Raw genomic sequence first — 13395 nt, 5'->3', positions numbered from 1 at the left:
AACAATATCACTGTAGTAAATATTGTCCTCAAATTCATAGAAGATAAGTTTGATACATTTAAGATTAAGCTACTTTCTAAAGTAACTTTGACCATTTTATTAAGACTTTTTTGTAGATTACTGATTCATAAAAACCACACCTCATCAATAACAGGTACTCAGATTTGTTGAATGAATGAGTTAATGAAATGTTCAAAAACCAATCTTCAGAATAAATGTGGCAATATGTGTAAAAGATCTTGTAAATAGTCAACTGTTTTACAATTTTTTACTGTTACTGAAACTGTTAACCACAGGTACTCTGGCTTTTATTTCTCAGGGCTGTACAATTTATGCACTCCTCAACCTGAAGGGGCACTCTTCCCTGGTCTATGGTAGCCCAATCACAGATGTCAGTCTTGATAAATTCATAGGGTAGTGTTTTAATCAGCTTTTTTATTGCTGCAACCAAAAGACCTGACAATAAGAAAAGTTTATTTGGGGGCTCAGTCCATGACAGAGGTTCTCAGTCTAAGGACAACCAGCTCCATTCCTTGGGGCTTGAGGTAAGGCTGCAAAAGAGTGCATCATGGCAAAAGAGTGTGGCAGAGATAAGTGGCTCATATAATAATCAGAAAGTGGAAAGAGACTCCACCTGCCAGATACAAAATGTATACACACAGGCATGACCCCAGTGATCCACCTCCTCCAACCATATCCTACCCAACCTCAGATACCACTGGGTTAATCCCATCTGGGGATTAATTCACTGATTGGGTTAAGGCTCTCATCACCCAATCATTTCTCCTCTCAACCTTCTTGCATTGTCTCGTACATGAGATTTGGGGGGAAACCTCACATCCAAACCATATCAGGAAGTATGGTTTTGAGTTTGTGAATTAATACCTTGAAACCCTTCTAACAGATTGATTTAGTTCTTAATGTTTCTCTGTGTCTCTCTATATACACAGATATATGTGTATCTATCACCTCCTGACTGCACATTTGGACTAAAAAGCCCAGAGAGTAAATGAGAGACAGGCAGCCAGGAAGCTAAAGATTAAGTAAAGGTCATCCTTTCATAAGGAAATAAACTTCACAACAAAAGATTTGCTTAACCATACAAATTTAATTAGCAAATAAAAAATATTTCATAAAATAAAATGCTCCAGCAATGGATATTACATGCATTTTCTTTTTGTTATTTACTATATCCTCTATGGCAAAAGTATTTATTTTCAGGCACTATAGCTTCTAAGTGATATATTGTCATTTTAAAAATGTTAACTCAATGCATATTTCAATGCCTACAATGACATTCACTGAGTCAAGTCCTGCTCCAAGATTCACTACACAAGATAATAATTGTTAAGCAAACTGCCCAGTGCCCAGCATAAAATACACATTCGACAAACTCTCTCATTTCCCTTTCCTTTCCTATGACATAGTGCAATTGTCACTCAGTGAAAAGGGGCCTATATATGTAAAAAAAAAAAAAAAGAAGACTGACATTCACACATTGGAATTTCCAACATTAGCTTTTAGAAAAAGACACTAAAAAATCTATTAAAGAATGTTTATAAAAATCATTACATCGTACAATATATTTGATCACAGAAAAAAATGTAAGTGTATCTTTCAACAACTAACTTTATATGAATGTTTAATGAGGACATAATTATCAGTTGGGCTTTAAATATTACTTGGGATAAAATGTCATACTATAGATCTGGCTACTTTTTTCCACAAATATTTTTAAATAGCAGAAAAGTAAAATTTTTATCATGTTCAAAATGTATATGGGCCTTAATACCAATAATCATAGAAGCTATGAGAATCACAATACAATTTTAATAACATAACTTTTAATCACACAATGTAGAAGTATAAGTGTTTCATTAGCATAATTTATTGTAATGCTTACTTAAATACCATAGACTTGAAGTCAATTAGATACACAATTCTTTTCCTCCTGCACATAATCTTTTGTACATGCCTTCATTACTTATTCAAAGTGTTGCCACTTCCCAAATATCAGGCACATTCATATTCAAACACTACATACAAAATGCATTCTAAACTCAAGTAATACTTTTGAGTATATAATTTTCAATACAAAGATTAATACACACTTATGTAAAATATTTCACATTTAAGAATATTATCAATCAATCACTTAATTATATAGAATTTTCTTAATAAAAAATATTGCCATGAATATTTTCAAGAATTTGAAAGAAATTTTATGTGTACTATGTATTTTTTTAGGTTTTGAGTATTGTAAATACTCGTAAGATTGACAGATAAAGATGCATTGTTAAGCAGCATTCTCTGAGGCCTTCCTTTAAAACATTACAGATCAAGGAGGAACTCAAGAAAAGCAAACACCTAATTAAAGACTTAGAAAACATGCTACAATTTGGTTTATATGAGAACTCATAGGAAGGATATTCACGCATCTAATGAAAGAATGGCAATATTCACTTTGTAGAGTCAGCAAATTGTTCGTTTTTGAACATAACAACACTTGATCAAAAGTTATAGCCTTAGGTAGCCTTAAGGTTCTACATATTATTTTTCACAAATGCAAAGCTTAAATTATCATTCCCAAAGGATGGGCAAGGATGCAGAAAAGAAAAGAGGAAAATTAAAACAATGCATCCAGTTGCTTGCTTCTTGGGGACAGTGCCCTTAAATATTCAAGATTTATCAAGTTATTATTGTTTTCAGACAATATGCTAAGGGAATTCCTTATTCTTTCGTTGACTCAATCCTATTAAAGTAGAAGTAGTATTGAGTTCATCTTTTACATGCATCCCTCAGTGGTCAAAAAACTTGCACAAATCATAATGTTAGCAGTCAAGCTTTTGACAGTAAACCTTCTCTTACAATGTGAGAAAAACTATAAAACCTGGCAAAGTGAGCCTGGGGGTCATTTGATGGAAAGTAGGGTGCACAAGGTCACTTAGCTATTCTCACACTACCTGTTACCATGTCACTGAAGAAACTGGTTAGAAAATCATTGTTCTGGAGACAGAAGTTGCTCACAAGATTCCCTTATCAAATGGTGAGCCCCAGCTGTGGATATCAGAGTGTCCCAACACTGGGAAAGCAAATTATGTGATTATGTACATAATTGTTTTAAGGTTTCAAGATATTCATGACATAGTACCACAGATTGTTGAAGTATGTTGACTTCATTATATTAACACTCATGTTAGTACTACACCACTAGCAAAACAACTAAGGCTTAAACTGTGTCAAACATCTGTTAAAGTAAATTGCTTTTCATGAAATCAATCAATTATGTAAAAGTCACTTGTAGTAGAGGAAAACTGTAATTCCAGGGTTGAGGTATATAGTTGCTCAGTGACCAAATACTTGGCTAACATGCATGAGGACCTGGGATTGATCATCAGCACTGCAGTAAAGAAAAAATAGTGGTGTGTGTGTATAATTCTATGTTTGAAGGAAACCTACAACTTCAATTTTCAGATTTAAAGAAAGTTGAATCTAAAAGTATTCAATAATTTCAGGTATATTTCCTAAAAACTAATTTTAATTAATTAATGTAACTTTTTAATATTTTTTAGTTACAGATGGACACAATATCTTTATTTTATTATTTATTTTTATGCGGTGTTGAGGGTCCAACGCCTCACACATCCAAGGCAAGTGCTCTACCACTGAGCTACAACCCCAGCCTTCATGCAACTTCTTAATGTAAAAGATATACCTCATTCTGAGCTAAATTACAGGGTAAACATTTCTATTTTTAAAAAGTCTTTATTAAAGAGTGCTTTAAGAAAAAAAGGCAGTATACATAACTAAAATTAACTACTAACATTTTCTTGTGATCCATTGTAGCTCACTTATATGAATATAACTGCTTAAATTTAGCACCATTTTTATATATAAAATTGATATGCTATAGTTATTAGAAGCGCTTTTTCTCTACAATCTATTCTTCATGTCTTTGTATAGTACAAACACATATGGTCCAGGAAAAAAAAAAATTATTACAAATGTGCACATATGCTTAATGAAGTCTCGGGGTTTTCCTTTCTTTTTAAAATGGAGATGCTTCAAAGGTAGAGAAAACCCTGAGTTTGGTTAAGTAATTGAAGTAAACATAAGAGAGAGTCACTAGTACATTTTTACAAAGTCCCAATACGGGTGTAATAGTCCCCAGGACAATAATTAAACTAAGTCTCACAAAAACAAAGGGTAAATCCTGTAGTAGGATGCCCAAGGAATTCAGAAGAGGGTTCTTGGGAGTGAATATTATTCGAAGAAGAGAAATGAAACTGAATATGTAGACTGGGTACAGCCAGCCCGACTTGTACACAGCCGTGTGACCAGCGACACGTAACATTTCCACAGTGTCCGACCACAGTAGAAAGCTCCACAGGAATACCTCTGCCCGGACATCTCTGCGGGACATTGTTCTCAGGATTCCAGAGTCAAAGGAGGGCTCCTGGGGTCCCACTAAGACAGGAACATGCCTTTGAGTCACTGCTCCTAGTGGCCGAGACACATGGATGGAGTTGTTTCCCTGGGGAGACGCAGGGCTGACTTCATTCTGTCTCACTTGCTCCGTCACAGTTTTTATTTGTTGCAAAGAGGTTGTGTGGATGTGCCCATCTTCATTGCCTGCAATCAATGGATTTATTTACATTTTAATTTAAAATTTTAATATGAATTGTATTAAAATTTAAAATCCCAAATTTGCCCAGCATGGTGGTGCGTGTATATGATCCAAATGAGGCTGAGGCAGGAGGATCACAAGTTCATGGCCATCTCAGCTATTTGGCAAGACCTTGTCTTGAAATAAGAGTGGTAAAGAACCCCTGAGTTCAAACCCTGGTACCAACAACAACAACAACAATGATAATCTAAAATTCAAGTTAAAAGAAAATTGTTAGTGGTTTCCTTATTTGAAGCCTATTTTTTTTCACACAAGAATATAAAAATGTGCTGCATGCTGAAAAAAATACAGAGGTTGAGAAGGTTCTTAGTGTCTGAGTGTCTTTCTGGTTATGAATCCTAAGTACTTTTTTGAATTGATTTTATTTTTAAAATACATGACAGCAGAATGCATTACAATTCTTATTACACAATTAGAGCACAATTTTTCATATCTCTCTATATAAAGTATATTCACACCTATCCGTGTCTTCAAACATGTACTTTGGATAATGATGTCCATCACATTCCACCATGATTGCTAACCCCCTGCACCCTCCCACCCCTCTGCCCTATCTAGAGTTCCTCTATTCCTCCCATGCTCCCCCTCCCTACCCCACTATGTGTCAATCACCATAAATCAGAGAAAACATTTGGCATTTGTTTTGGGGGGGGGGGTCGGCTAACTTCACTTAGCATTATTTTCTCCAACGCCTCTCCTCAGTCTAAGTAATTTTACCATTTTATTGTAACAGCCATTATTTTTACTGAGTTAAATGCTTTTAAGCACTATTTAGTCCTCAGGACAAAATAAGAGTATCTCATTTTACAAATTGGAAACTGAGGCCCAGGAGGTTAAATTCATGCACAGTCAGTATGCACAGAGTTGGAATTCACACCCAGATTTCTTTGACTCCAACTGACAAACTCTTAACCTTAAAGCTGCAATTACCGGTCTAAAAGCATTACGAAATATATGACTATCCAAAAATCAAATTAAAAGTTCACCAGTCCAACTTTACCATTTTGTATGATAAACAGACTGACGAGAGTCTCTTCACCCCCATTTTGTAGGTGGGGAGTTTGATAGTAAGAGGGAATCTGTATAATCACTAGAGAATCAGAGTAAAGAGTGAGAAATGGAATTCAAGACTTTTAAGCTGTTCTCTTCCAAAGTTTTTGAAGTGGTCAGTAGGATTGGTTATTTAAAGCATCTGTCCATGGCCATGAATCTGTACACACCAGCTATCTGAATGAAGAGGGCATTTGATTTACCCCATTGTGGAGTGTGTGTGTGTGTGTGTGTGTGTGTGTGTGCGCGCGCGCTTTCCTCACTGTGTATACATAGGATGTGAAGGTTGGAGATTATGAAGGGACCCTCAAATCTCAAGACCCACACCTGATATTGATGGCACTGTCTTTGATGCTGGGGACTAAACTCAGGGTCGTATGCATGCTAGGCAAGTGCTCTACCACTGAACTACATCTCCAGCCCAACGGCACTGATTTCATACATGAAAGGTACAGCACATTCTTTTTCAAACACTTATCTCCTTAAGCATTATTTTTGTTGCTAGGAATTCACCAGGCCTTGATAAAGTTTACGCAGTGAACATACTCAGCTGCCAAGTTACCTGATAAGACCGAATTTAAAGGGAGTCATTAGATTGACTTGCTCTAAAGGTCAAAGAGACAAAATCAATAAAAATTTGTTTTGAATGGCATTGAGCTGAAAGCAAAAACATTTTAAAATAAATTATGATTAAGGAGTAATAAAATGCTTGGTGATGACAGGAGTGTTTAGTTAAAGGACACAATAAACTTTGTTTTCATAAAACTAATTATTTTTAAATTTTAAGATTGAATTGAGTATTTTTATAAACTAAAAAGGCTATCTAAATTCTTAATGAAACATTAGTTCTGGTGTGAATTATTCATAAGTAAATAGTAGGACCCATGATTCTTTGAAACCTCTTTACAAACCTCAGAAGTCACAGTGGCGGGCTGGGGATGTGGCTCAAGCAGTAGTGCGCTCGCCTGGCATGCGTGCGGCCTGGGTTCGATCCTCAGCACCACATACCAACAAAGATGTTGTGTCCCCCGAGAACTAAAAAAAATAAATAATAAAACTCTCTCTCTCTCTTTCTCTCTCTCTCTCTCTCTAAAAAAAAAAAATAATGGATTTATATAACAAGAGAAAACAAATTAAAAAAAAAAAAAAAAAAGAAGTCACAGTGGCTTCAGTGGGTATCATCTTAACAAACAATATTCAAGTCAGAGGTAAAATAATATATATGATTATTATTTATTCATGAAATTATCTCTTTTTAAACTTAGAAGGTCACTTGCCTTTCTCATTTAATTTTTAAAAAAATCAACAGAGAAATGATGGTTCTTAATAGAAAACAGTAGAATAGCCGAAGAGGTTCAGGGGAATGAAAGTGGAGGTACTGGCCTGTGTCACCCTGCATAAATATGTCACAGTGAATCCCACTACTATGTATAATGCAACAATTTAAAAATATATATATATTTCTTGGCATATGTCATGCTGTAGAGAACTCTCCTTCACCATCCTTAGTAGAAAAAGTTCTTTGAATGAAAATCTAAATCCCTTTGTGAACATGAAGAGCCATAGTGTATGATTTGGACTTTTGAAATATGATTGCAAATTCAGCATTGTTTCAAGGCCAGGAAGTGGCTGGCCATCTAAGAAGTAAAACATTAACATTTTCTAAACAGTCAGTGAGATTAATAACAGCTGAGAGTAAGAGCTATGGGTATGAACAATGAGTTCCAAGCTGGAGTTCATTTTTGATGAGATATTAGACTCTAATCCATGTGTATTTTGTCCTCTTTTCAATTTAATATGGACTAGTTCAGATTTTGAGGTACAGGGACTCAGTCAGGTTTTGTTTTTTTATTTTTTGTTTTTCCCAGCAAAAAAGTCCAGGAACTATTAACTGGAAATTTCTCTTGCCTTCCCAGCAGGGCAAAGGTGAGTTAAAAAGCCAAGAAATCTTTTTGTCACTGGTTTAGATCAGCAAACGTATCTCTAAGCATTTGTATACACAATATTATGTAAACATTTGTATACTCAATATTATGTAAACATTTGTATACTCAATATTATTCCCTTTGGCTCTGTGATTAGGTTCCTCTTCAAATTAATACTTTATAAACTTCCACTCAGAGCTGAGATTCTTTTTCCTGTTGTTAAGTGTTACTTGTTCTATTTTAGTTAGTTAGTGTGTGTGTGTCTGTGTATGTGTGTGCATGCCCTAAAAGATATAGGCATGAAGAGAGCAATCCACTCATATACTAAGAGATCACAGTGACAGTAACAAGTAAATATAGCAGCTACTCTGCATAGCTCTTCATATCCAAAGTCAGTTGCTGAAATTACTTTTTAGCTTCACTGCAAACTAAATAATTGAGACAGTGTTATCTGGTAAGCAGACAAATCTGGAAGTAGCTCAGTCCTATCTATTTGACTTTACTACTATTTCTATTGCTTTAGTTCTACTTCTAGCTTGTTCCCCAAAGTCTATGATAGTTTAGGAGGAATGAATGCAGCACAACCTGACAAATCGGTAGTGAGACATTTTCTGTGTGACTATGTATTCCTCCTGCAAAGACAACAGGAACACATGAGTTACCTCAATCAAAAGGGAAGAAAAGAAAGAGGAGTCACAAATCAGGATTGAAGCTGATATTGCAATGTGCTAGTTGGACTGCCAGCTGCCTGGGTGTTCAAGTGTTGCATGGAGCCTAAACTGGACATCAGCCAAGGAAATGGCAAATAGTATGGAGACAGTCCCCTCCTCAGCCTATGAATATCCTTTGCTCATACCAATAAATACAAAATAATAAATGGTGGCGGGTCTTTGAAAGGAAAATAGAGTCATTCCTTAGTTCTGGTTCCTGAAAACCCATGGGAACCAAAATCTGTGGATGCTGAAGACTCACCCTCCCACCCCCTCCCCACCCCACCCCACCCACCATGTACCACCTTCTTTTTTTTTCCCCCCCAAATACTTTTGGTCCATGGCTGGTTGAATCCTCAGATGCAGAAACTATGGATATGAAGAAGTGACTGGAACTTCTGAAATGAGAAGGATTCAAATTGACCTAAGGAGCCAAGGTAGGCTCCTCTGAGCAGTGACAACTAAGCAGAGGCAGGAAGAATAAGTAGGGATGAATTAGGGGACACGTGCAAAAAGAACTTTCCAGGTGGTAGAAACAGCATGTGTAAAGATTCTTCCAGTAGCATGAGATGAGGGGAGAGTTTGGGTAGGGGTTAGGGAAGCAGGAAAGGCAGAGGAAAAGGAGAGGGGCCAATATTTATGAAGTGCTTTGTATATACTGGTCATTATTCTAAGCCTTTTATGTGCATTAACTCACTTGTAAAAATCCTAAGATGCAGCAGGCTAGTAGAGAAACCAGAATTTGCATCCCAAACGTTAACCACTATACCACATTGTCTGTGGCAGAGACTGATTAGATACATCCTTAAGGGCCAGGAGGAAAGTTTTGGTCTTTATTCCAAGAAGAAAGCCTTTGAAAATATCTGGGCAATAGACAGACTCACTTAGAGGAGATGGAAGTCAAAAAAGGACAGTGAGGTCATGACATATAATAAGATTCTGACTCATTTCTCAGCAACTAGAAGACAAAGAATTACTCGGAAACCAAGTATGGCCAGTCTTGATCAACAGTCTCCAAATTTGTTTTTTCCTTCAGCAGAAAATGTTCTAATGAAGAAATCTAACTGAAAAGAAAATCTAGAGAAGAAAGTTAATAGTTCTATTAAAATATTTTAAAAAAAACAAGCATGCACAGAAGTTTTAGTCAATGCTCTCAGAGAATGAGAACAGGAAGGATAAAGGGAACAAATTAGAGTACATACAAAGGAAAATTATAAATATTGTTACTTTGACACTATACACTCATTGAGGGAGGAAGACAAGTAATATCACTAATAATGTTATATCACTAAGTAATAAATGCAGAAATGTGGTACCTATCTAATAGGGTGGCCATACTGAGGGGAAAATAGTGTCTGGCACCTAGAACAATCATATGGGTTAGATAAATAAAAAGTTGCAATAGCTAGATAATTGGCTGCTTTAAATTAATTGGAAAGAATAGAAAATAACAGAGCATAGTAAATAGGAAGAATGATGGTGGCTTGTTAAACTTCAGCCAAGGTCACATTGTTACCCAGTATCCCATCCTCTAAGGATGTACAAAACTTTGGAAACCGTGTCACACAAGTTCATGAGTCAATTTCTCATATATGCCTGTTCACATCATCAAGAAAAATGGTACTCTGCAGGTGTAATATCTGTACAGGTGAGGACAGCTTCTAGCAGCTACCTAGAGCTCATTGCATGTTCTTCTTCCCAATTCCAACATTGGTATTCAGGGATATGGCCTTTGTAGCTTGAAGCTGGTCACATCAGGAGGGGTTACAGCCCAGAAATCGGCAAGCACCACAAATCAGAGTTCCTCCATCCACATCTCCACCTTGGAGGAGCAGCTGGGTATACATTAACTAGCTTACTATTGATTGTCTGTGCTTGAAACTGAATGTGAATGTGATGATGATGACGGTGATGATGAATCCAAGACCATATTCAGCCCACCATCAAGAATCTAGAAAAGCTGATGGTCGCTCATTCCTAGCTGGGAAATAATTGTGGCAAGTTTCTTTAGTAAAGATACTATATTTTTATAGAGAAAATTCAAAAGTCCTAGCACCTACTTTCAGTTCACTTTCTTGCACTGTGTCAATTTGACAATAAATAAATGTGTCACTTCTGGATTTTATGCAATGTAAAATTTTAAGAGAACTCTTTCATCTGAGAACACAACTAAGAAGCTAAAAGCCCTCACAATTGTTTTCCTCTCTATTATTACTTTTAGATTCATCCAGTACTGTGCAAGAATTGCCAAGAACTGATCGCATAATCAGTTTTAAATTACTCTATTTTTAAAGATCGAGAAAATTTTCCTGACCTAAACTTCCAAATCTTCAGAACTTCCTTTACATTCAGACCCTCTCCATAGTTGAGATCAATGTTCAGTCTAGAGGATAGGATCTAATTTACTATATAGAAGTAGAAAATCATATTACATAGTTATATTACTAATATATGATATGTATTTCTAGATGTTGACCAAAATATGTAACATGCAAAAATAATGCAGGCTGTATTGTTTATTCCCTTATTTCTATTAGGTTGCTTCAAGTACTTATTTATTTTATAATAGGTATATAAAGAGAGTATATTTCAATAAAACATAAATAGTAAGATAAAATGTTGGAAAGCATATAGTGTGTCTCATTGACAGATATTAAAAATTCTAAACTTTAAAATGGTTTGAAATGCCTCTATTAGTATTCCCCATATTATTACAAACACCAGAGTGTTAAATTCTCAGATACAAATGAGAGCTAGGCATCCCACCTGGATCCAAGTTGGGTGAAAAACGATGATACATAAGGGAATAAGCTTGCTTTATTAGCTCCAGAACACCTATCTCACCTTTATTAATTATACTTATTTATAAGAGCAGCTTATTAACAGCTTCTTATGCCCACTAGCCAAGGAGATTCACAAGAGGGGGCATCTTTCTGTTTTCACTCACTATTGTGCCCTCACCACCTAGTAGGGTGCCTGGTTTGGGTAAAGAATAGCTCCAACATAAACATTTGCTGAATAAGAGATGAAAGGAATTTCTTTTCTGAGGTCTGTTAGCAATACACATCTGGTAGGGGAGGGGTATCTTGCACTGAGATCAGTGACCCAAAGCATAAAAGCCTGGTCCAATAGCAATACCCCTACAGTTAACAGGTTGAAGGACTTTAGAGACCTGCACAGGGTCCACCACTCAGATTGCCCTGCTCTGCCTCAGATTGCTACTGCTCTGGCCCCAGTCTTAGAGAGAGCCCTTTAAGCAAGTCCTTATGGATTGATTCCACTAACAAGCCCTGGAAGCCATCAGGAGAAGCTGGCAGCACAGCTTTGGGAACCTGCATAGCTCATCGGTAAGAGAAGATGTAACGTGGCATCAGGCCCAGCAGAGCATGCCAGGGTGGTGTGGCACTTGCATAGCCCAGCAGGATTCAGGCAGACAGACAGATGGCACCAGCAGCAGCAGCAATGGTTCAAAGCATTTCAGAAGACTTTCAGGCAACAGTCAACCCAGAGGTCACCAGGCAGGGCAAGAAAAGGGCAGATGTGTGATTCCGAGAAGACTGTCTTTCAGTTCATAGGAAAAGACTTTATCACCACCCCTGACAATCCATGCACACGCTCAGAAATAGGGAGACTTGGCACCCTAAAATAACAGTGGAAGCAGAGCAGGAGAAAACAGTGTTCCTAGAGAAAGGACCCCACTGTTAATATATGTACAATGTAAACAAAAAAAAAAAAAATGACCAAGGACATCTGCACCTTATGCCAGGAATTAACCCTTCAAAATCCAAGACCAGAAAATTTAGATATTGAAAAATCATTGACCTTTCATTTCAAACTGAGGTTAATAATGACACGGAAAAATCAAAGTTGAGCATTCAAAAGAAATGCATACTGAACTTTTATGTTCCCTTTTTCCTATCAGTGTCTGGAAAATTTACTTTGAAAATATTCTGCCACCCTCAAATGTCTCATTGGACATACTAAAATTGCACACATTTCTTTTTTTGCCTGTTTAGGAGAAAATGAACAATATAATAACAAATTGTTAAAATTATGCATAGCTCTCTCAATTGAATGAAGCCTTCACTCAAGATTTTGATGGCCTCTGATGTCCCGTGTCTGTTGGCTCAGGGCTTACTCCATGAGAGGTTTTGGCCCAACACTCATGGATCTAATCCTGATAGCTGGTGCTTCATTAGAAGGTATAAATCAGAAATTCTATCCTCCTCTCGCCCTAGTCTGGTAAATGGCCACTTATTTCTTGAGAAGAAAAACTCCTGGAACTGACACACTTTCCTGAAACTTCCTTCTTCTACATAGCTCCGGGAGGGCGAGGAAGGAAATACCCTCCCTACTTGGCATGGCCCTGAACACAGTGTTCCTCACTCTCATCCCTGGACACATTGCAAAACACTGTGTTATGGAAATCCAGCTCACTCTGGACTCATACTGTATAATAAGCTATTTCTTAAAAAGAAACAAAGAGGAACTCAAAATGCCATTCATTTTATTCAGAAAAAGCACCCCACTCCCTGCCATTCCTTGCCCCCTCCCCTTTAACCTTTGTGACATCTCTTGCATTCTATCTGGTTAAGGTGTGATATATTACATTTCAAGAAAATCTGGAAAGTGAGTTTCTTTAGGAATTTAGATTTGGCTTCTCGACTTTTACCTTGAGGATTCTTATCAGAGTGGGCATCAGGATTGTTATGGAGCTTTAAAATTTTACAGATGGTAGATTCTCCTCTTCCTATCTGTAAACAGAGCTCATGTGTGTGTATTATGCTGCTGGGCACCCACAATTAAGAGCCCCTGCATATGTGTTAATAGGTGGCCCCGACTCCTCAGAAATAACTTTAAATTTCAATAAAATCATCATTGCTATTCATTTAAAAAATTGTGCTTGGGGGCTGGATAAAGAGCATGTTTAGCATGTGTGAGGCCCTGGGCTCGATCCCCAGCATCATTTTTAAAAAAGATGGAAAAGCAAATTGTTTTTGTTTTTTGTTTTTTGTATTTAGAG

General features: G+C 36.7%; 1 protein-coding gene across 1 annotated transcript in view; it reads right to left on the bottom strand.

Moving 5' to 3' along the window:
- Positions 1-1098: 1098 nt before the first annotated feature.
- Positions 1099-13395, bottom strand: part of TMEM236 (transmembrane protein 236) — a gene marked incomplete at its 5' end in the record, with an annotated part of 47890 nt that continues 35593 nt past the window's right edge. Inside the window, one exon of the mRNA XM_081300522.1 lies at positions 1099-4632. Within this exon, the coding sequence (XP_081156648.1) occupies positions 4049-4632 (584 nt within the window). The 3' untranslated portion in view covers positions 1099-4048. The remainder of the gene's footprint in view (positions 4633-13395) is intronic.

The sequence above is a fragment of the Spermophilus citellus genome (genome assembly GCF_964194105.1).
Source record: "Spermophilus citellus genome assembly, chromosome: 6".
Taxonomy (NCBI): domain Eukaryota; kingdom Metazoa; phylum Chordata; class Mammalia; order Rodentia; family Sciuridae; genus Spermophilus; species Spermophilus citellus.
This window is presented reverse-complemented; position numbering and strand designations above follow the sequence as displayed.